Consider the following 24,746-nt stretch of genomic DNA (forward strand, 5'->3'; position numbering starts at 1 on the left):
CAATTAGGCGTTAAAATCGGCCTTCCGCTCAATATCGGAAATGCCGTTCGCTCGTTTTACCGTACACCACAATTTTGAAGTGGAGCGACAGTTTGCCAGGCGTGTAGTCTACTGGTACCAATTGCAATGCATCCCGCTCCGGTAACGGAGAACCTTGTTAGTAGGAGGTTGGTGCTCGCTTGTGTAGACAAAATAATGTACGAATGTCCCAAAACGTACGTGTATATAACGTTAAATTATAGGCCTAGATAATAAAGTATCTCTAATAACGTTTTAAATTATAGGCCTATCGATAATACTTAAGGCTTTCTTTATTCTTTCTGTATAGAATGGGCTTTTATTTTATGCTTTTCAGTGGATTACTGATTTATCCGTGAAAATTATATTTGATAATTTCACAGTGAAAATTATCAAAATATAATTTCACTTTTTTCAATGACGAAACTACTTTTTTAAGATTTTCCCCATGTGGTACCTCAATTTTATTTTTACTGACAATTCTGACAATGTCAGGCTGTTCAAAGAAATAGCAAAGCTGAAATAGATAAATAACTTGAATGTCAAAAGTACTAAAGAGAGAAAACTTACTTCTATTCCTTCAAATTCCAATTACCAAATTTCGTCTCTAAATTTTTTGTTTGTTTTTACAGTCTGAAAAATACATTCCTTCCCCATGCAAAACTGCTCTTGATGACATTTGGGCATATTAAAGTATCCTACGAGCAAAAACTGCCGTATGCTTTATGAAAAATTGAAAAGCATTGACAGCCATCACTCGTAAAATAAGTAAAACATCCCAGCGTTCCTTCATGTCCTTAGCAAGCTTCCAAGTTTTCCATTTTCCTAGCTCCTTTTCTGAATGTTTACACTTCTGTCAACACGTATTTTTTGTCTGTTACAATCCTGAATAGCTAAAGATACTTCAGCGAACAGGTTTTATAGAATTGCTAGACCTGTTCGCTGAAGCCAACCCCGTATCGAAAGTCAACCAGAGCCGTGACATTTTTATGTCATGCTGTAATTCAATAAATTTGCGTGATTTGGACAAAAACTATTTTAATACAGGTAGTTAGATATATTTGGGACCCTTCAGTCTATATTTTTGAACACAGAATGTTAGATTGATGAAATATTGCCTCAAAGTTTATCAGCGGGTTCACATTTCATAAAATTCGCCGCCATTGCTGCCCTAATAATCACGTGACCAGCGAGAATTTAGGTTCGGATACCTTTGCATGACATTTGGTGACACGTGACCCAAATGCTATTTTTAATTGAAAACATGGCTTTGCAATTATGAATAATGGTGTATTTATTCAATAACAGACATTGTACCAAAAACATGTTGGATTTATATTGTTTTGAGTGATGATTCATGAATTATTTGTTTGTTTTTATATAAAATCATACACCTACTAAAAATAGTGTACGGTGCGTTACTAAAAATAGATGCTAGAATTTCCAAAACATGAAGTCCCGCGAGATCTCATTTGGAACAGACTCCATATTGATAAACATTCTCTACATATTTCTCTCAAACATAGTTGGGTACACAATGTCATTGAAGTTTCATTTATAAACAAAACATGAATTGGTTCAAAATCGATTTGTTTATCAAATGGTATTTTTATTTGACCCAAATTTGATTAATAAGGGTGATTTTGATAGGTTTTTTATGTACGGCGCACGAACTGTAAAATTCTGGTAGCCTTTGCAAATAGGGTTGACCCATAACTTTACTGTCGCAACGTCAAAATAAAAGCGACATATAAAGTTATGGAAGCCAGAACTAAATCCTGAAATAAGTTTTCTTTCTTTTAAAAAGGTGTATGACTAACAAATCCAAATTATATCCTTCGGAATCTTACACAATTATTTTCCTCCCCATGAAATACACAACTTTAAAAAATGGCTGCCGCTTACATTTTACAAAGCCAGGTCTAATATAAATTCGCAGTAAGTAACAGAAGTATGGATGGATGGTTGGACTTTCTCTCCTACAAGAATTGTTTGTTTTTATCATTAAAACAAGCGATCATTCATATTTTTTAATAAAATGAATAAATATCACCGTCATTTAACCTTGATTGGCAGACTTATTTTTCAGCTCAAGACTTCTTGATTTAAATGAGAAATTCCGTCTAAATGGGGCTCTCAATGGGGGAAACAGATTTTAATATTAACATTAAAATTATGGAAATTTCGTTTTAACTTGTTTTTAAGCATAAAATAAAAAGAAAATTTGTCTGTTTGTTGTGTAAGATGTAATTTTATTTCATCTCGTGAACTTTAAAAACAGTATTCTCACTCGTGGCTACGCCACTCGTGAGAATACTGTTTTTAAAGCCCACTCGATGAAATAAAATTTCATCTTACACACAAACAAACAAATATCCTCTATATCTTGCTTTGGATGTCAATCAGTTCAACATAATTTTAAGTAATTACTGATGAAAATACACAATTTCAAGGCATTATCCGTTCACATAGATTCTATCTTGATTTAAAGAATTTTTAAAAATCTATCAATCAAACTTTCATTTTTTTCTACACGTAAATACACGTAAACTTGATAACCTAGATATATAAAATAATCTCTACATCCTGTCTCGTTCTAAATCTGCAATTCATTTCTAAACAACAATTTTAGAGCGACTTTTTATATATTTCTTTTTTGTTTTGAAAGAAATACTTTTTGAAAGAAAGTGCATGGCGATGATGCATGCATACTCCACAAGACTACACGAAAATGTGATGACGTCATATAGATTCTATTACGTCATAACATCAACAATGGAGGCATCTTGAAAATAATAGGAATTCTAGAAGAAAATGCAAAGACGATGTGATGCTCCTGAACTCATTCATGACTTTACTTATAATCATAGGACGTAAGTATTCAGCACTTCATTTTTCCAGTGTAAATAAAGCTAATAAAACGTTTCTTACGTAGTATCTTGTGATATTCGAATTGAAACTCTGAAATAGGAACAGTTACCGGATAGACCAAAACAAAATGTATTTCACCTACTTTCTATAGAACCGATTTAGTACCCGTGAGTAGATCGAGTCACTTGAAAGTCTAAGACTACTTTCAAAGCTTTGAACTCATTTATAATGATTGGTTGTTATTTCTTTCAATAATTAACAAGAACTTTTAAATTAGTAAATAGATTATAGAATACGCTTTTTAAGCATGAAGGAGACTTTAATGTTAAATGTTGAATTCTGCTTAAACCGGTGCTAGGGGGCGTGGACGGTAGTTTGCACTTGACAGAACCGTCCATGCACAGGCTCAATCAAACCGAGCCTGCAACATTTTCAAATTTGCCCTGTTGGACTTTCTTTAGGGATTCATATTTTCTCTATTTTGTCGTTTTGGGCGTTCTTTAGAGATTCTGTTTTTCTTTGTTAAACCGATATCTTTTTATTATCTGGCCATTGTAGACTTGTCATTGAGTTCTTTACTAAAATTAAGAAAGTGCGAAATATTTATGGTTATTTTTACTTTTTGCTTATAGTATCGTTTATATTATTCTCAATGATTTTCCTGCTTATATAACAGGCCTCTTCCCAATTGGGAATTTCTTTAAAATCATGCAGTTTTCCCAAAAATGTGAACTTCAACCTGCTTTTTTACTTCCCAAATTAACAATGTTAACGATATGTTTTCCCAAATCAAGTGGCTAATGCCTCTCCCCAATTAACTTATTCAATTTTAAAAATGAATTGCTTTCATTCAAAGTTATTTCTAGGAAATATTTTGTAATCTTTATATTCTTTCTTGTCATTTTCTCTTGTGTTTTTCTTTTAGCAATAATTGGTTCTGTTTGGTTATTTTCATGTCCGTTCATTTCATTTCATTATTATAATTATGTTTTATTTATCTTTTACTTATTAAATAAATACAGGATGTGAAGCACGGAGTATAACATTTGTGGTAAAGCACGAGGAGTTCTTTGCAGTTGATGGTAGGTAGTTATTATGTTTTATTTAAAGGCCCATTATGCCTAAAAAATGCTATAAATTTATTCCCGAAAACTTTTCAGTTTTGAAACCTTGTTACAGTACAGTTTCCAAAAACACTCATTTGCCATTTAAATGAACAATCTTTTGTTTCTTCTGCTCTGTTGACAATTGGTATAATTAATATTTTGTATGGAAGTGTTAGTCAAAATACTACTTTGTTTACATTTTGCTTCCTTACGGGCACATTATTGTACTTTCAGCGCTACTGTCTTTAATTGTTAAACATTACCAAACACATGTTTGACCTTTCCAAAGAATTAAAAATATATGGATTTTCTTAGACTTAGGCATAATGTGCCTTTAAGAAACATTTTTACTATTCAAAGCTTAAGTTTAGTTAATTTATACAAATAAAAAAAAGTCCATTAAATCTTTAATAAAGTCAGGGGTTGTAATTATAAGTCAATGAGAGCTGTACCTTACTTAGTGGTGTAAAGGTGTCTGCAGTCTGCCTTTGGGCCCTTTCAACCAAGGAGTCATAGGTTTGAGTCCTACTGGCTTTACATCCGTGTTTCCTCATATGGCACCAACACCGATTGGTTCGAGGAAATGGATTTGAGATTGTTTCAAACAATCTTTAAGCTTTCAGCACAAATGTACAGGAGATTTCCTCTCTTTATTAGAAAGAGACCTTAGTCTTTTGACTTTTGTAAAAATTCATCGCTAAAACTGCTTATTTTGGAAAGTAAAAAAACCTCGTATAAGTAAGGATTTTTTTGGAAAATCTGCAAGATTTTAAAGAAAATTTCAATTTGGAATCGCCTTTTATATATTAAAAAAAAAACCTTTGATTCAGCTAAAATAATTGCTGTTTTAACTAATATGTATTTATGCCGGATTTCTCCCATCACTTGCAACACTATTATCAAACATTTTTGCAGGACAAATGATTGGACAAAGGGATATGTTTTTTAGCTCTGTGTAAGGAAGTTTTAATTGAAATAAATACTCAGCAACTTATTATATCAGTTTCTCTATCCTTGATAAAAAAAAACATTTTTTTTCAGAAGTTAATTTTAAGTACTAAACTGCATGAATTTAAAAGCAAAATCTTTTCAAATAATACAAAGGTTTCCTTATTATTTTCAGATGATAAAGAGCAGGGTCATATACCTTTGTCGGAGACACACGAGAGATTATTTGAGTTGACAGACACTAGCAACAATGCTGACAATAATCAGGTTGGTTTGATGCTATGGCGTCACTTATATTTTAAAATAACTTTGATGTCACTGAAATAATAATACATGTAGTTATATTTAATGAAATAACTCAACAATGTTATGATGAAATACTTTCAGTGGTCTTTGTTCAGATATTTTGGACAATGGCTACAAAATGGTCAAATTTGATAATCAAAGTTATTTATTTTTCGATTTTTTTAACATACATGTACATATTAAATGCACAATGTGTAAGGGAGCTAACTTAAGCAGTTCTAATTTATCGACATTCAAGACTTCTCTCCCATTATTCACTACGTTAAAAAAAACTAAAAATAACTCCTGTCATGTATATTACAGTCGATTCATTTCTAATTTATCACGCGCACATATTTACTGTAAGTTATAATAAAGGATCTTACACCTGACTGAGTGGTTTATTAATTTTACTATCTAGTTTTAAAACGTTTTCACTAAACACCCGATACAGTTATTTTATTTATAATGAATTTCAGGACAGTGGAACTGCCGACAGCAAAGCTACGGTTGGTGCTAATAAAGCACACGATTTGCACGAAAATCCCGTGCATGATTATTTAGACAAAGAAAATGAAAATTACAGCGAAAATGACGCTGACGAAGATGATGTTTATAGTACATCACTTGAAGACTTTCATGATATTGATGACCATTCACGCTATAATGACGTCACTGATAGTGAACATAATATTGAGAGCGTTTCCGGTTTGCAAAAAATTTTCAGGAAAAAGAGGTCAGCGCGTGAGCAATGGAGGAATTCTCTTCCCGGTGCAAAGCCGGGAAAATCTGATGAAGAAGAGCCAGACATTTGGGAGGTAATACATGTATTAATTTCAAAATTTTACTTTCTTTGTGTGCATCTATTTCTGAACACCTCGTCAAGGCGCACCTATTCCTGAACACTTCATCAAGCCGCACCTATTCCTGAACACCTCACCAAGGTGCACTTTTTCCTGAACACCTCGTCAAAGTGCACCTTTTCCTGAACACCTAGTCAAAGTGCAACTATTCCTGTAAACCTTTTCAAGGCGCACCTATTCCTAAACATCACTTCATCATGGTGCACCTATTTCTATACACTTTGTCAAAGGAACATTTCTAAAGAATACTCATTAAGTAATGTCCTAACAAATTGATTTATAAACATGAAGATTTTAGGCTTCGCAACACAAAATTTTGTGGATGGTATGACCAATGAATTTGTAGACTACAAATTATAAGTGTTATGTTGTTGGGTTTTTTTTCAATTAAAGTATACATTTTAATTGGTTATTACCTTTACTTGTTTACCATATATGTAAAAAGAGGACTGCCCTCAGAGTGGCATCTAGCGATCCTGGTTTTTGTTGGCTTAAAGTCATGCAAAGTGACGTCGTCGAAATGACGCCATAAAAGACTATCATTACTTGAATGGCAGAACAATTTATTGTCTGTTGAAGATATAGGAAAATTCTATATTGTCGTAAAATTTATTTGACTTTATGTGTCCTACTCTTAACTAAATCTCTTGCTGTGTTTTGTTTCTTATGTACATGGACATTACAGGGTGTGCTTCTTTTCTTTTTTGTTGTTGTTGTTGTTGTTGTTAACTGTGAATTCACTTAAATTCGTAGATTTGTAGGCATGGAATTTTTTCTTTTTGTTGTTGTTGTGGTGGTGTTTGATGTTGTTTTTTGTTGTTGTTGTTGTTTGTGTGTGTGTGGAGGGGATGTCTGTGCTTCAAAATTTGCATTTTTTCAGTTCGTGGATTGTCCGTTGTTTTATGTTTTTTTGGTTCTTTTTTTCAATCTTTGTTTTTTTTGTTTTGGCTTTTGTTTTTTTTCCTATATAATACATGTTAATTGTTTATTACAGGAAGTGAGTGACGACGAAATTCGAAGAGCACAACTCAACACGTACAAACAGGCGGCTGAATACGCAGGATGGACTTTACTCTCCGTCGCCTTCTTTGTCTTTGTTGGAATCTGTTTCCTCCGAGATCCAGTGGCTTGCATATTTGCTTTTGGAACAGGTTTGTTTTTATCCAGGCGCAAAATCATTTTAGTGAAAATCGCAATGTTTTGGCTCTTTCCGCCATACATCGGCAAAAGGTAAATGATATAGGTAATCGGCGAGGTGCTCCGATTGCGATTACAATGACGGAAATGGCCGAAATATTGCTGATTGACGTGTGCCAAATGCTTTATGCATGAACTAAGTTGTATTTTTATGGTAGAAATCTCTTAGAAAGAGAAAGACAAAGTATTTACTTATACTAGTAAACTGTAGACACAAAATGAATATTTTAATTATTCCTCCAAACTTACATGTGGTCTGTAATAAAAATCGTTAAATGCCTCCAACATTAAAAGCATAGGACATATATTTAAATTGGTCGGATAGAATTCATATGTTGTTATTATTTACGACAGTTGGTTATCTTATGTCTCAGTGTAATTATATTCAGTACAGGACACAATCGGAACATCTCGGCTATTTACAATTATTATCCGAAGTTTGACGGAAAGGGCCGAGAAGATACGATTGTACAGTATCTGAAAGTATTGTGTTTTACTGCTCATGTCTTACTTATTTCAGGTTGCCCATGTTGTCTCATTTGCTGTCCATGTATTCGGGCGTTCACTGACAAATACCTCGATTCCAAGAAGATCGTGCGCGAGCAGACGAACAAATATATGCCAGGTATAATTGTTAACGATGATGGCACTATTGATCATTATGATCCGACACCGGATGAACTGGACGCTCTTGTTGAACTCATGAGTGAATTCGAAGAATAATCGAACACATATATTGAAGGCACGCTTGATTATGATGAAACAATACTTACGAAGCGCATCGCTCTGAGAGAACTCCAGGAATAATCAAGAACAATCGCATACACGCATCTATTGCACACTTGATTATTTTTGGTCCGACACGGAACTTTATTCTCTTGTAGGACATTGCTAATCGGAATAATCAAACAAATATTGACTTCTAGTCTGTGATATCTCGGCTATATAAAATATGTTTAATTTTTTTTAAGAGAGTTTGTTGTGTGGTATTTTTTTGTCGTCAGTTTATGTAATGTTGTAGAGTTATCAAATTTGTATATCATTTTATCTGTCACTATCACGTTTATTTGTTTATATTGTATTGTATAGCATTTTATTGTATATACGAGAGTTATAAAATTGGTCAACTCACATCATGTTGTCCTTTCATTTTCTGTCTCATGAACTAGTGTGACCTGTCATCACAACAATTATTCATTAGAATAGTAAAAAGTAATCTACAATTCTTTTATTCAGTTTGTTTAATTATTGATGTTAAGTGAGTTTTAAATGTCAATTTAGTTCGTCTGTTTCGAAGAAAAAATCCATATATCATTATCACTGCGTCGCCGTGTGCTTAATCTTTAACATAGCCCATTACTCAAACATTTTAAAAGTTATCAACGTGAAATCTGGAATAGTTGGTTAACACAAGGTGCATTTGTTTGACAAGGGGCATAATTCTGAAAGCATTATTTTTGGAGGTTAACCCCTTCTAACTTAGAATCTTAAAAAGACGAGCGTTAACAGCGCATACGGTGCTCTTGTTTATGAAAACATTATAATACAAGATGGAATATTCAGGTATACGTGTTGCAATGTTTAATTTTTTTTTTGTAATTTCTGTTTAAATAAAATAATTGAAACGTTGATATTAATAATGAAAACGGTACAGCCATTTTTCAAAAACTACTGTACAATCTGAAATTTTCGCGAGGGATTTAATTTCATTATTTTGTAAATTGAAAACTTTCGCGAACATTAGAGGTTCGCGGAATATCTAGCATAAAAACTTAACAGCATCAGTTACATACTTCAAATGAAACTTATGTTTTCCTTGCCTCCCTTTGGAGTTTTATTTTTTCAAATTAGAACAGGGACAAAGGTAATTTTTTCATAATGAATTAAGTGCAAATATCATTTTTGATGTAAAAGTACTGGTATAACATACATTGTTAATACTTCTGGAATGATAAAGTTAGTCTTTTACACCATTTGGTGTTTAAGTGAAAAAATTTTTCGTTTAATTTACAAACACAATCAGTTTAGATTCAATGACTAAAAGAGATTTTTGTTTGTTTGCAAGGGCAATATATACTTTATATATTTCAAGGGTTGACCGCAAAACTACAGTAACTTACATGAAATAAAGAAAGACTAACAACAGTGTTGCGAGCAACAAAAAAACATCAATTTTGTAGGCTTGGCTTTAAATTAAAAACGACAACAAACAGCTAGCTTACGGAACGTCGGTCGTTCGCAAATGCCCGTTCGTGCCTGAAATAATGCACGGGCGGACACCTGAGGTCTTTCTCCACCAGTAAAAAATGGAAAGTCGCCCTATTACCTATACTGAGTCGGTGTGACGTAAAATCAAACAAACAACAACAAAAATGTCACAGAGTTAGAAACATGTGAAGCCTAATCGAACTCCCGAAATACCTTTTTGTGTTCTACAAACTGAGGTATTTGACCGCCTACGCATTGAAAAAATAGGCAGGTCGTGGAAATGTACAAAATCTGTGCTGTTATGTCGCGAAAATACATGAAATCCGTGACAAAGAAATTAATTAATTAATAAGTGAACAGTTCTGTAACGTGACACAGTCCCCAACTTTATTTATTTTCTATAATAGTTACAGAGAGTAATTCCCAGCCACACTGGAGCTATATATACCATAACGGTCCTATGTCGGGCGACAAATATCACAAGATGAAATAAAAAAAATGCAGTCTGACCGGGGCTAGAGTCCGGGACCCTCAGAATTCCGTTCCGCGGTTCTACGAACTAAGCTTTGCCCCCGTTTATACATTTTCTCAAAAAAGAAGAAAGAACAGTTCTATGCTGTTACACAAACTTGACACCTGTTGCACTGCAGTTGGTTATGGCATTTAAATTATATAGTCAAATACTCACGGATTGTCCAATTCTTTTTCTATATTAAGTTGATAGGTTCTTATACAAGAATGAAGGGGCACTGTAAACTTTGATTGATTCACATATAATGTTGACAACACGTGTATCTGATACTTTTTTATGCCTGATGATATTTCTCATGATTAACCCTGTTATCAAATATCATTTGTCTTTTCAAATCTTTAAAACCTCTGTTTTTAATTAAGAAAGAAAATCAAAATGTCTGCTGTTACAGTTAAACAATCAATTACGAATCCGTACTTTGACATGTAACATCTTGGAAGGCTATATTGATTAAGATAAATTAAAATTAACATGTAAAACGTTTGTTTCGTATGTATATACGTTATTTAATGGCGCTGACTTAATATTTTTGCGACTTGAGGCACGGATTTAATTCATTTTCGCGACCTTCGGCACGGATGTCATACATTTTCGCGATATAACAACACAGTATTCATATTTTTTTTACAATCTTTCAAAGCTTTAAATGGAAATGCATCTATACGGAAGGAGACTTTCTTTATCAAGGGTGGCTATCTTACTGGTCTCAATGAGTTTAATACTTTATTTGTTTTATGATTTCATGTCATTTAAATCGAAACCAGACCGAGGTGTGAATTTACTTCAAGGCTCCCAGCTCAAAAAGATGCAAGAAATGAAAGACAGGCTTCGTCACTCTGACGTCGATGACAAGATTGATAAGTACGGCGCCGATAGTAACAATTATAGAACTGTGAATGACGCTGCAAAAGAGAAAGAACGTAAACGCGTTGATGATGACGCGGACGATGGCAGTGATGAAGATTTTGTAAAAGATGGTGAAAGTGAAGATTTATTACAAGAGAAAATCAAAAACAAAAATGGAAATGATTTCGAAATTAGTCAAAATAGTAAAAAAGACACAGATGATGTTAATGATGATGATGACGACGACGATGATGATGATGACGACGACGATGATGATGATGATGATGATACTGTAGAGGTTGGTGTTGTTGATGACAACACTAAAGGTATTGTTGATGAAAAAACAAAGGACTCTGCTCCAGTGATAGATAAATCTGTGAAGAAAAAGTTAAACGCTTTTAGACAGGCTCTTGAATATGAAGGACATTTAAGAGAAACGAATGCAACATTTACAAGAATTATCAACAAAGCAAAATACATATCGCTGATGGCGCCGGTCTCGAACTTCATCCTTGTGAATTTTGTTTGCAAGAGTTGTCTACCATTTGTAAACAGTTGGTTATGCAACACAAAATATTTCAATTTACATAAATCTGTGCTTTTTGTTGCCAGAGATCTAAGCATAAGACATTCTTTGCTAAATGCATGGCCGGATTTGAACGTTGTTGCTCTACAACCTAGCCTTTCAAAGGGAGACTACGCGGATATAAGAAAAGATAAAGATGCTTGCGTTCTTCGTAGGTTACAGCTGATAAATGGGCTTCTGCGTGCTGGTATAAATTTACTGGTATTCGATGAGAAATCAGTCTGGTTTGAGAACCCAGTACCGAATCTTAGCCCGTCTATACAGTTCGGTGTTGATATAATCGTTAACATTGTCCCCAACTCCCATCTGAATACAGGATTCCTTGTTCTGTATGCCACGGAGAGATCGCGGCTATTTTGGAAATATCTATACGGAAATATGCGAATGGAATATATAAACGAAAAGGAAAGTAATAAACGGAAGGAATTGAACTTAGAAGATCGATACGAAGAAAAGCTGCAGTCGATGATTAAGTACAGGTCAGCACATCACTTTATGTTCTAAATTTATCTTTAATTTGAAATGCATACTTCAAATGATGCAGATGTTGAATTTTGGCGGCCATTTTGAAAAAATAACAGCCATTTTGCCTTTATTGACGACCGATTCGGTGTCAAGTATATTTCTAACATAAGCATTCTTTTGCGGTGGCAGACTGGTTTAAAAAGATGATCACAATAAACATTGCAATATTGCATCTCCTTTTTGAAAATAGTTTGTCCATCATCATGGAAAAAACGCTGTGATAATTTAAGATCTTATTTTCATATAACAAAGCAACCTATCGTTATATTAGTGGGGGTGGCCCCAGTTAGTAATTTTCTGGGTGATGGTTCCCTTTTAAGATAGGTAAAATAAATTCATACATTTAAAAAAAGAATTTACCACTGAGTTAGTTTTTTTTTTAAATAGTGCTCAAAAAATAATGTTAAAAAGAGTAAGTCAGTAAAAGGTTATTTCTTTTAGTTTAAAAAGTTTTTAGTTAAAATTTTTATTAAAGAGTCTTATTTTGAATCATTCTGTCGGCATTTTATTTAAAAAATAATTTTGGGCCCAAACAGCTTTGGGAAAAAGGGGTGCTATAGGGTGGGCAATAAGGTTTTTGATGATTAAATATACGTTAGTTTATTCTAGTTCGATTGCGTTGGAAGCTGTAATCTCAAATTCTTCCCTGGAACTAACCGAGTGTAAAGTTTAATGCTATCGGACACAACGGCTTGCCCCACGTGGTCAGCAATCCATAGATTACTAGTCAGAAGCGTTAACAACTCGGCACGCCGCGCCACTTAATTTTGGCTGATTGTTCGTTTTTAACTTGCCCAACATTATTACAATGTTTTCATACATAAGCAATGTGTGTACCGTACGTTTGAAATTTTTTCTGCGAGTCTTGAAATGCTGTTTATCTTGCTTACGCGCCGTAATGTCGACTGTAATATGGCCTGTATAAATAAACAAATTGAAGTTATATAAAAAAAAATGTGGGCGTTGTATGTTATTTTCAAAACAACAGACCACGTGATTATGAACCCATTAGTAAAAAATAATGAAAAATTTCATATTTGTATTGCTTAACAATACAGCATTATTTGAAGCAGACGACTTATTTTCCTCTTTTTTCCAGACATGACGGTGTGACAGTACGACAACTTCCGGTGAATTTATTTACGGACGGCGTTTGGTATTTCTTAAAGGAAAACGAACGAGCAGCCACGAGACCTGTTGTTATCAGAAATAATTATATTGAAGGTAAAATTATTTTTTTTAAATAATTACTACATGTACTTACTATTAATTTACCCACCAGTAAAATGTATCCTCGGCCCGAGAAAAAGCTAGAATGTTGGTAGTTTTGGAACGCTGAAATCTGTTTACAGAGACACCTTTTATTGAATCTGTTTTAAGAAATTAACAAAAAGTATTTCAATTTTACAGTGTCTAGAATTCCTTCAGCACAATTTCGTCAGCAACAGTTTTACACCCTTTATACTTGATTTATGTATCTATTTATTCAAATCTTATTTGACAAAAGTCAATATGCAAGGGTGCAGTTAAAACCTGAAAACCATAAATTTAGTAATATTTCAATTGGTTTTATATAGAAAAACAATGTCCGTGAAGTACGCGGGCTAACGGGCTAGCAGTCTAGCGGGCTAACAGTATGAACTGAGCGGGCTAGCAGTCTAGCGGGATAAACAGTGTGAACTGGGCGGGCTAGCAGCCTAGCGGGCTAACAGTGTGAACTGGGCGGGCTAGCAGTCTAGCGGACTAGCAGTGTGAACTTGGGCGGGCTGGCGGGCCAGCGGGCTAAAATCTAAAACTTTATTGATTCAACATAAAAACGTTATGATACATTACCTGGCAGTGTGAAGTGGGCGGGCTAGCAGTGTAGCGGGCTAGCAGTGTGAACTGGGCGGGCTGGCGGGCCAGCGGGCTAAAATCTAAAACTTTATTAATGAACATAAAAATGTTATGATACATTACCTGGCAGTGTGAAGTGGGCGGGCTAACAGTGTAGCGGGCTAGCAGTGTGAACTGGGCGGGCTTGCGGGCCAGCGGGCTAAAATCTAAAACTTTATTGATTGAACATAAAACGTTATGATACATTACCTGGCAGTGTGAAGTGGGCGGGCTAGCAGTGTTGTAGCGGCTAGCAGTGTGAACTGGGCGGGCTGGCGGGCCAGCGGGCTAAAATCTAAAACTTTATTGATTCAACATAAAAACGTTATGATACATTACCTGGCAGTGTGAAGTTTGGCGGCTAGCAGTGTAGCGGGCTAGCAGTGTGAACTGGGCGGGCTGGCGGGCCAGCGGGCTAAAATCTAAAACTTTATTGATTCAACATAAAAATGTTATGATACATTACCTGGGCAGTGTGAAGTGGGCGGGCTAACAGTGTAGCGGGCTAGCAGTGTGAACTGGGCGGGCTGGCGGGCCAGCGGGCTAAAATCTAAAACTTTATTGATTCAACATTAAAACCTTATGATACATTTCCTAGCAGATGTGTGAATTGGACGGGCTGACAGTGTAGGCGGGCTAGCAGTGTGAACTGGGCGGGCTGGCGGGCCAGCGGGCTAAAAATCTAAAACTTATTGATTGAACATAAAAATGTTATGATACATTACCTTGGCAGTGTGAACAAGTGGGCGGCTAGCAGTGTAGCGGGCTAGCAGTGGAACTGGGCGGGCTGGCGGCCCAGCGGGCTAAAATCTAAAACTTTATTAATGAACATAAAATGTTATGATACACTACCTGGCAGTGTGAAGTGGGCGGGCTAACAGTGTCGCGGGCTAGCAGTGTGAACTGGGCGGGCTGGCGGGCCAGCGGGCTAAAATACTAAAACTTTATTAATGAACATAAAAATGTTATGATACATTACGCTTGGCAGTGTGAAGTGGGCGGGCTAACAGTGTAGCGGCGCTAGCAGTGTGAACTGGGCGGGTGCTGGCGGGCCAGCGCTAAAATCTAAAACTTTATTGATTCAACATTTAAAACCTTATTGATACATTCCTAGCAGTGTGAATTGGACGGGCTGACAGTGTAGCGGGCTAGCAGTGTGAACTGGGCGGGCTGGCGGGCCAGCGGCTAAAATCTAAAACTTTATTGATTGAACATAAAAATGTTATGATACATTACCTGGCAGTGTGAAGTGGGGGCTAGCAGTGTAGCGGCTAGCAGTGTGAAACTGGGCGGGCTGGCGGGCCAGCGGCTAAAAAATCTTAAAAACTTTATTAATGAACATAAAAATGTTATGATACATTACCCTGCAAGTGTGAAGTGGGGCGGCTAACAGTGTAGCGGGCTAGCAGTGTGAACTGGGCGGGCTGGCGGGCCAGCGGGCTAAAATCTAAAACTTTATTAATGAACATAAAAATGTTATGATACATTACCTTGCAGTGTGAAGTTGGGGCGGGCTAACAGTGTAGCGGGCTAGCAGTGTGAACTGGGCGGGCTGGCGGGCCAGCGTGGCTAAAATCTAAAACTTTATTGATTGAACATAAAAATGTTATGATACATTACCTGGCAGTGTGAAGTGGGCGGGCTAGCAGTGTAGCGGGCTAGCAGTGTGAACTGGCGGGCTGGCGGGCCAGCGGGATTAAAATCTAAAACTTTTATTGATTGAACATAAAAACGTTATGATACATTACCTGGCAGTGTGAAGTGGGGGCGGGCTAGCAGTGTAGCGGACTAGCAGTGTGAACTGGGCGGGCTGGCGGCAGCGGGCTAAACTTTAATATTTCTTAAAGTGTGACAATATGAAAAACCTCATGATACATTTTCTAAGAAGTGTGAAGTGGGAGGGCTGGCGTGTTTCATGCATTCAATTTACTGAAGTCGGCGATTTTTTCATCATGGCAAGAACAGGTACAGTTATGGACGATATCAAAAGATTAAAACCAAGAATCTTGTAACTCGAGCCAACTTGTGGCGAACTGGTTAATATACCGGGTTCAGTCCAGGGGCAGAGATTTTTCTGGGGAGTCACTCCTGTCACAATATTTTCGTATATCAATTTAGAACTATGGTCTCAACCAACCAAGGGCATGGATTATGGCAACTGGCATCTTTTGTTTTAATAGCAAAATCTAGACATTTTTTAAAACTCCTTATCCCGGCAGGCTGAAACAAACTACGGACATTAACACTTAATTTAATGTGCTTTGACGAGTATACTCAGCCTTTGCGAACATCTAAGATGCCCACATCAGTCGGTGCGCATTACGCGCCGTCTGCCAAGAATACACTGTTTACTTGCCCAACCACTGAGTATGATTCTAGTGTCCAGGCACCGAACATTGTGGAATGGATCAACCGGCTATTGTGGCCCAGCTATTGATATAACTCAAAACGAGAACGGTGACCCCAAATTCCTTTTTGCTTAAAATGTTTCGTTATTCATATTTTAACAACATGCCAAGATTTAACAAAAAAATTCTTATTGAACAGTTTTTAATTTGCCTATATGCTCTTATAGAAAACTCCCGAAAACGTCATTAAGGGGTTAAAAAATAAAATATCAACTATAGAGGAGTTTTTGTCGTCTTTTTATTGATAAAAAACTTTCTGCTGCGGACGATGCAACAGGTTGCTTCTCTGTGATCAAAATTCTGATTTCATTTTTTTTCAATACGGGCAGTTGACAAAAAATACAAAGAAAATCGCGATTTATATTTTCCAATTTGAATATGAACTTATGCTGGGCGCTTGCGCATAGGCTTTGCAATAATTCCATAAAATTAAAAAATAAAACAATAACCTATACTTATAACAATCTCAAATATTATGTTAAAATTATTTATTCAACAAAACTATTAAGAAATTTTCAAAGGAACAGTATTTGTGGTTAATAAACTTTCGAAATAATTCGAAATTTTCACGAGTTAATGCGTTCTTACTATGAAATCATACAACATAAAAATACTTTCTAAATACTCACGCCAACATAAGTTATTATGTATCGTGGATGTGCATATACATAGTTCAAACGAATGAAAAAACTGAAAATCAAATACATGATTAAACGTTAAATATTTTCAATATGATAAAAATGAAGAACAATTGTTGAATATTGTGTCAAACATATTGGGAAATGTCATTTAATATAATGACATAACTTAGCGTTTGATGCTTTGGTACTTCTTGTTTTCTGAGGTGTGTGCTTAAAATAATTTTAGATTTTCGAGAAAAAAACATAATTTAAAAGAAATCAATAATACAGTCAAATCAAGATAATTGATCAAATTTGCCATGCATTAAGATATATACTTGAATGAAAATGATTGTATGTCATGATTACAACATAGAGGAGCACATAAACTAAATGTATTTATTAGAATCCCCGCAAAATATCCTATTCTGATATCTAGCATAGAACAACGTCAATCATTTTTGGATGACACTCGATAGACTTAAAGTTAAAAATAAGAAATACTTGCATGAATAGGTTAAAGCTATAAAACATGCATAGGTCTACAAATCAATTATTATTCAACTCTAGGTAAAGCGGTGATTATTTATTGAAATTACAGATAATATCGAGAAAAATATAGAGAGTTTAAAAATAATTTTTAAAAAGTAACTATTATGTTATAACAGTAAATTGTCCAATAAAAATTATGCAGAGAAGTTTTTAAAAATGATGTTAATAGTGTCATTCAAAAATCATCATTATATTACAAGTTGGAACAACAAAAAATGAAACAAAATGAATATCCGGATTAATGTAAGAAATTTTGTAGTTCAATAATAAACTCAAATTTACACAGTAAACGTAAAAAAAGACAATTGCTTAAAGGATATCAGGCAAAATTAATGACAATATTATTTACCATATTTACTTAAATTATGCTAAGATGAAGTTTAAAAGTGATTAAAATACCCTGCCATGTTTTTGTCTGTATAATACTTATAATGTGAGTTTTAAAATCCTAACATTAAGTCTAATTGTTGACGAATGGCGACGCAGAAGATAATGAATAGTCGTTTCAAACATTAAGTCATTTGAATTCATCCTAGAAGTTAACAAACAAATTAGTAGAATTTAGTAGAGATAAAACAAAGCTCTAAAGTCGCTCATTTGACGGTTTTTTACGTTTTTATAGTTCAACAGGTGATAACTATATGTGAAATTAAATGCTGTAAACTTGACCGCGTTGGGTGCAGGTTTAGGAAACCAAACATTTTTTTTCTATTGTGGAAAATAATTTTGTTTCAATGGTACTGCTTAGTCTATTCATTTCGATGACATTTAATAGAATATTGGATAGAAATTAAATCTAAAATAATGGAAAATTTTGACTGTGTCTCCCTTTCTATGGATGCGTATCAAGAATATTAAGGATTATAATTTAATATTCAATAAAGTTAAAGAAGTCGACAAGATGGTCTCAAAAAATTATTTAAAACTTGACTGTGTCCTCAGGACACTGTTCCACTTGCTGGCAAGCAATAATGTGTAACACAATTTTGCATCGTATTAAGAAACAAGTGGTGATCATGACTAGTACATGAGGAGTAAGTTGCGTATACATTATGACTAAATAAAAGAAAGGTTTGACTCTGGAGAAAATTGCTTGATAGAAAAATCCTTTACAATAATGTACAGAACATAATTCTAAGTCTCTGTGCAAGTTTATTAGAAATCAGCCAAGTAGAAAATGGTGAGATTTGAATGCCCAAAATGTTATGCATTAAAAATGCTATGAGTGCAATAAACAAAAGGCTATAAGTCATGGTAAAATGCAGCAGGATAAAAAAAATTTCTTTACATCATCTATAAATGCTGCTTGTCTGTAATAGAGTTTAAGAAATCGGTAAAGGGAGTTAAGAAAGAGCTGATGCACCAATATTATACTGAAAGTTATCAAAGGGCATAGATGTGTGAAAAATGGTCGCAGGAAAAATATATTCTAACAGAGCAAATGTGTTTTGCTCATTGTAAGAATGTAATATTAGTAGACTGCAAAATAATTCAATTTAAAAGGAGGTAATTTTGTGAATGAAAAACGATGGGTGAAGTGATTACTAAGATTTTGAAACCTATGGAATACTGATGGCTGAAATAACAAAAGGCAATTAACTCAAAAAATTATGCGGTACAGTTTATAAATTCTTTGTGTGCTGGCACTCTCGTCTATGAGATCTATACCACCTATGAAGTTTCAGTTGATAATATCCACTATATGAAGCAGAAAAAAGGGCAAATAACTCAAAAAATATGCAGGGTGGAGTTATTCATTCTGTGCACTGCACTCCTCCTCATTAATGATCTATCCCATCCTATGAAGTTTGAAGTTTGATACCATTAATACTTTTTGAGATATTGCTCCGGACAAAAATGAGCGGAGCGGAAGGACGGACGTACTTCTATAGACGCGTGCAAACTCTAATAATGCCTTCCTACTTCGTTGAGTCATAAAAAATCAATATACAAAACTAAGACTTACAAAAATCAATGTAAATAAGGTATAAAATCATTAGTAATATTTCTCTTAAAATTGGCCCCATAATCAACAAAGATTTAGACGACATAATATGCATGCTCTTGAAACAATATACAACTTCAAATCGAACTACTACAGATTAGATTTTCAAAGTTTTCAGTAATGTTATATGTTTTTATCGTGAGTCAGCTTATGTAACTTAATCTAAATTAAAAATAATGTTGATGGTGTCTTTCTGCACAAGTAGTAACATAATTGGTAAATACTTGAGTTGCGCTACCGACGCGCTAAACGGCGTGGCAGTAAATGATGCATTCATTTCTGCAATGAAGCAGTCATTAACAGAGCTATATTTCAAATATTGTATCGCGTTCGTAATCTCTTTTCATAATATTGTTGTTACGTTTCCATTAAAAAGGTTTTCTCACCATTAATCGAGGCCACTTCTTTCGAGTATTGCAATATGTCTGAAGATAAACATTTCAACAATAAAAAATACTGTCTCTAAAGTTTCAAATTATGAGATATTTATTAAAGAGAACATTTTTTGGTACGATAAATTTATCTGCTTTATTTTTGTAATATTGCATACAATTAGCAAAAAAGAATTAACTACAAATGAACAGCTGTTCACGAGGTTGGTTAAAATCAAAGATCACAAGTCAAACCTTGAAAAGTCATTTCCATACAATAACTCAGTTTATGTAGGAGCGAATTGTAAAGTGTTATTTGATTTATCTTTCTGAAGGAAACCCCCTACTGTACCGAAGCCCCAAAAATCATTCATATGTAATTGCACAGTATTATATCACTGATTTCTATCCCTTTGTGCAAAACTGGATGTTATGGCGGAAATGAACATTTCTACATAGTAACCTAGGATTTTAAGGAAGCGTGACCAAGTTTAGACCGTAAAGTGATCTTGGAGTTACCCTCTTACACTTAGCAGTGTAATGTATCATAAATTTTTATGTTTCAACTCAATAAAGTTTTAAGATTTTATCGCGCTGTGCCCGCAGCCCGCCCAGTATTACATACTGCTTAGCCCGCTACCTGATAGCCGCGCCACTTCAGCACTGCAGGTAATCGTATATAACTTTTTATGTTCAATCAATAAAGTTTTAGATATTATCAAATCCGATGGCCCGCAGCCCGCCGCCAGTGTTTACAACGTAGCGCTAAAGCTGTCAGCGTCCGTCTCATTTAAAAGCCTAGAAATTGTATCATCAGGTTTAAATGTTTGAATCATATAAAGTTTAGATTTTAGCACCGCTGGCCGCGCGCGCCCAGTTACATGCTAGGCCCGCTACAGACGTTAGCCCGCACTTCACACGCCAGTTTGTATATAACATTTATTTAGTAATCAACAATAGGTTTTTAGATTTTAGCCCGCTTGCACGGCAGCCTGGCCAGTTCACAGCTGCTAGCCGCTACACTGCTAGCCGCCAACTATCACACGCCAGGTAATGTTTATGAACATATTTTAGGTTTCAATTCAATAAAGTTTTAAACTTTAGCCCGCTGGCCGCAGCCGCCCAGTGTCAACATACTGTAGCCGCTACAAATGTTAAGCCCCACTTTAAACTGCCAGGGTGATGTACATAACATTTATATGTTATTATAAAAAGTTTAAGATTTTAGCACGCTGTCCCCATCAGCGCAGCCGCAGTTCCCTGTGCCCGCAACAAGGACTGCTTGGCCGCCCCTTCACAACGCAGTAATGATCATAACATTTTTAGTTATTCAATAAAAGTTTAGAATTTAGTCTCGCTGGCGAGCACGCCGTTCACAACTGCTAGCCGCTACACTGCTAGCCGCCAACTTAACACTGCAGTAAATGTATCATAGCATTTATGTTCAATATAAAGTTTTAGATTTAGCCGCTGTCTGCTGGCCGCCAGCTCGCCAGTTCACATGCTAGCCCGCTACATGCTGTCAAGCGTCCGTCCAATTACATGCTAGAAATGTATCTAAGGTTTTAATGTTGAATCATAAAGTGTTAGAAAATTTGCTCGTGGCCCGCCAGCATCCGACCAGTTCGATGCTAGCGCCGCTATACATGCTAGCCCCAATTCACACTCGCAGTATGTATATAAATTTTTTGTTCAATCATAAAGTTTTAGATTTTATCCGCTGGCCCTAGCCCGCCCAAGTATCACACTGTGCCGCTACAAGCTGCTAGCCGCCAGCTTACACGCCAGTGTAATAGTATCATAAGTTTTATGTTCAAAGTATAAATTTTAGATTTAGCCGCTGGCGCCAGCCGCCATTCACACTGTACACGTACAAGCTGCTAGCTCCCTCGACTGCCAGGTAATGTATCCATCAACATTTTTATGTCAATCGATTAAAGTTTTAGATTAGGCGCCGTGGCCGCAAGCCGCAGTTCAAACTGCTGCCGCTCTGTCAGACCGTCAATTCAATGCTAAGGAAATGTATCATACAGGTTTATATGGTTGAAATCAATAAAGTTTAGTTTTTAGCGCTGCCGCAGCCCGCCCAGTTCACCTGCTAGCGAACCGCTACACGTTAGCCCGCAACTTCACACTGCGATAATGTAATAATAAGCATTTTTATTGATTCAGTCAATAAAGTTTAGATTTGCCCGCTGGCGCGCCAGGCACAGTTTCACACTGCTAGCACCGCTTACAACAACTGCTAGCGCAAGTTAAAACACTGCCAGGATAATTAATATAAGTTTTTAAAATGTTCAAATCAATAAAGTTTTAGATTTTACCGCTTGGCCCCCGCCACCCCAGCCGCCAGACACTGCTAGCCCGCACACTGCTAGCCGCCCACTTTCAGACTGCCAGGTTATGTATCATAACATTTTATTTACAAAATCAATCAAAAGTTAGATTTTAATGCCCGCTGGCGCCAAGCGCAAAGTTCACAAGAGTGCTAGCTCCGCTACATCTGTGTAGCCGCACTCTACACTGGCAGGTAGTATCATAACATTTAATTATGTTCATTTAAGTTTTAGATTTAAGCTCCGCTTGGCCGCAAGCCCCCAGTATCACACTGCTAGCCGCTATCAGCTGATAGGCCCCCATCACAACTGCATAGGTAATGGTATCATATACATTTTATTATGTTATTAATAAATTTTAAGATTTAGGCCCGCTGCCGCTCAGCGCCGCCCGTCACACTGCTAGCCCTCACTGCTACATCGACCATACAAGCCAGGTAATGTTCATATACATTTTTATTTCAATCAATAAAGTTTTTAGATTTAGCACGGCTGGCCCGCTTGGCACGCCGCGCGCCCAGTTCACACTGTATGACGTAACACTGTAGCCGTCCAATTTCAACACTGATAGAATGTTACAATAAGTTTTATGTTGAATCTAATAAATTTTAGATTTTAGCTACCGTGCCACAGCCGCCCAGTTACACAGTGCTAGCCCCTAACTGATAGCCCGCCACTTCACCTGCCAGGTAAATTGTATCATACTTTTATGTAAGAGTAATAAAAGTTAGGATTTAGCCGTGGCGCCAGCCCGCCAGTCTACACTGCTAAGCATCCGCTAGCACTGTAGCTCCGTCAATCCAGTCTGCTATAGGTAAATGTATCCAAGGTTTTAATGTTGAATCAATAAAGTTTTAGATTATTAGCCGCTGGCCCGGCCACCGCGTTCACACTGCTTAGCCGCTACACTGTTAGCTCCGCACTTCACAATGCTAGGTGAATGTTATCATGATTGCATTTAATGTCATCAATAATGTTTTAGATTTTTGAGCGCTGGCCGCAACTACCGCAGTTCACAACTGCTAGCCGCTACATATCTGCTAGCCCGCCAACTTCACTGCAGGTAATTATCATACGTTTTTTGTTCAATAATAAAGTTTAATGTTAGCGCTGGCCGACAGCCGCCCAGTTCACACTGCTGACCGGCTACAAACTCGCATAGCTCGCCCTTACACTGGCAGGTAATGTGTGATCATAAAGTTTTTTTATGTTCTATCATAAGTTTTTAGATTTTAGCCTCTGCGCGCCAGCCCCCCAGTCACTGCTAGCACGACAGACTGCTGCCAGCCCCTTCACACTGCAGGTAATGTTATATACATTTTTTATGTCATATAATAAAGTTTAGAGTTTTAGCCCGCTGCACCGCCAAGCCCGCAGTTCACACTGCGTAGCCTGCTAGACGCTACCTCGCCAGTTCGACACTGTTGCCCGCTAGGCTGCTAGCCCTCCAGTCAATGTTAGCATCGTAGATGCTAGCACCGCTCAGTTCATACTGTTGCCCGCTAGAGGACTGCTTAGCGTTAGCCCGCGTACTTCAGACAGTAGAAAAACAGGCTTTCGGGAGTATTAGAGAAAATGAATTGCAGGCATTGCCTCAAAACTTGTTAGTATCTATTAAAGTTTTTGCATATTTCAAACAGACGCTGCACAGATATCATATATAAGAATTCAGGAGGTCGGACCTAAAAGTCGTTTAAGTTAAACAGAATGAAAAAGTTCAAAATCTAAAAGACTAGCTGTGACTGCATAATTAATTAATGGAATCGGCGTTCTGATTACACTGAATTTATTTAAAACATCTTACATTTGTAAATTATATAATGTATAAAATCAATCGTTCTTTAAAAGGAAACGAGGCGAATGATTCAGAGCTAAGCATGGGGAATTGGATCCTTAGAGCAAGCACGTGCAATACCGGAAACTTTGAAGAAACTGTGATATCCATGTATAAACATAAATGATACATATACTAGGAAATTGTGACATACATATATAAGCATAAATAGATAATAGAGAAAATTGGTGACATACATGTAATAAACAAAAAATATAGATAACTGATATTTTAAGTATTATCAAGTGATTTATGATGAAAGATGTCTTATTTAAAATAATTTCGTAAGTTCAAGTATAAAGATTTTTTGAATTTATGATTTTATGATCTAGATCTATGTAAATGCTATAGTTATTGGTTTTCGTTTTGTATCAGGCTTATAAAGAAATTTGAATACCATTATTTTCATCAGTTAATGGGTTGCTTATTCCTGCAACAGGCCCTTGCATTTATACTTTAGTTCCAGGAATGCTATGATAATTTTTTTCTACACAATAATGTTGCTCAAAATTTCGTCTATCGTTCTTGCAATTAATTATAATTGTTATTTTATGCGTTTTCTTGATGAAAGGATATATTGGGAGAGGTTAGGACCTCAGAGCTCGCTAAAGGATTTTCATATAATGACATTGTACATTACTATATATTAAAGATACTATTTCACATTTTGCGTACACTTACATTAATGCAAGCTAAATGGTCGAAGAGTGGAGCTATCATCTCAATCGCATCTTCTCGGACCTTTCCGTCAAACTTCGGA

The 24,746-nt window shown here is 35.9% G+C and overlaps 2 protein-coding genes across 2 annotated transcripts; both read left to right on the top strand.

Moving 5' to 3' along the window:
• The first annotated feature begins 2,732 nt into the window (after positions 1–2,732).
• Positions 2,733–8,275, top strand: LOC132718383 (uncharacterized). Its single transcript, XM_060702076.1, has 6 exons — positions 2,733–2,891; positions 3,912–3,971; positions 5,119–5,210; positions 5,708–6,046; positions 7,086–7,242; positions 7,809–8,275. The coding sequence occupies exons 1-6, from the start codon at positions 2,849–2,851 to the stop codon at positions 8,009–8,011; spliced, it is 894 nt and encodes a 297-aa protein (XP_060558059.1). The 5' UTR covers positions 2,733–2,848; the 3' UTR covers positions 8,012–8,275.
• Positions 8,276–10,467: 2,192 nt separating this feature from the next.
• Positions 10,468–24,113, top strand: LOC132718379 (uncharacterized). Its single transcript, XM_060702071.1, has 3 exons — positions 10,468–11,939; positions 13,085–13,209; positions 24,001–24,113. The coding sequence occupies exons 1-3, from the start codon at positions 10,675–10,677 to the stop codon at positions 24,111–24,113; spliced, it is 1,503 nt and encodes a 500-aa protein (XP_060558054.1). The 5' UTR covers positions 10,468–10,674.
• The last annotated feature ends 633 nt before the right edge of the window (positions 24,114–24,746 follow it).

Source organism: Ruditapes philippinarum, unplaced genomic scaffold, assembly GCF_026571515.1.
Source record: "Ruditapes philippinarum isolate M1 unplaced genomic scaffold, ASM2657151v2 ctg871_1_1_1_1, whole genome shotgun sequence".
NCBI lineage: Eukaryota > Metazoa > Mollusca > Bivalvia > Venerida > Veneridae > Ruditapes > Ruditapes philippinarum.

What these genes read in the sequence shown, in the direction of transcription:
- LOC132718383 (XM_060702076.1), top strand. Translation starts at nt 2,849, where the DNA reads ATGCTCCTGAACTCATTCATGACTTTACTTATAATCATAGGAC. An exon ending in ACAATGCTGACAATAATCAG is followed by an intron (nt 5,211 to 5,707) that starts GTTGGTTTGATG and finishes AATGAATTTCAG; the next exon opens with GACAGTGGAACTGCCGACAG. An exon ending in CATATTTGCTTTTGGAACAG is followed by an intron (nt 7,243 to 7,808) that starts GTTTGTTTTTAT and finishes TACTTATTTCAG; the next exon opens with GTTGCCCATGTTGTCTCATT.
- LOC132718379 (XM_060702071.1), top strand. Translation starts at nt 10,675, where the DNA reads ATGGAAATGCATCTATACGGAAGGAGACTTTCTTTATCAAGGGTGGCT. An exon ending in CAGTCGATGATTAAGTACAG is followed by an intron (nt 11,940 to 13,084) that starts GTCAGCACATCA and finishes TCTTTTTTCCAG; the next exon opens with ACATGACGGTGTGACAGTAC. An exon ending in CAGAAATAATTATATTGAAG is followed by an intron (nt 13,210 to 24,000) that starts GTAAAATTATTT and finishes GTTCTTTAAAAG; the next exon opens with GAAACGAGGCGAATGATTCA.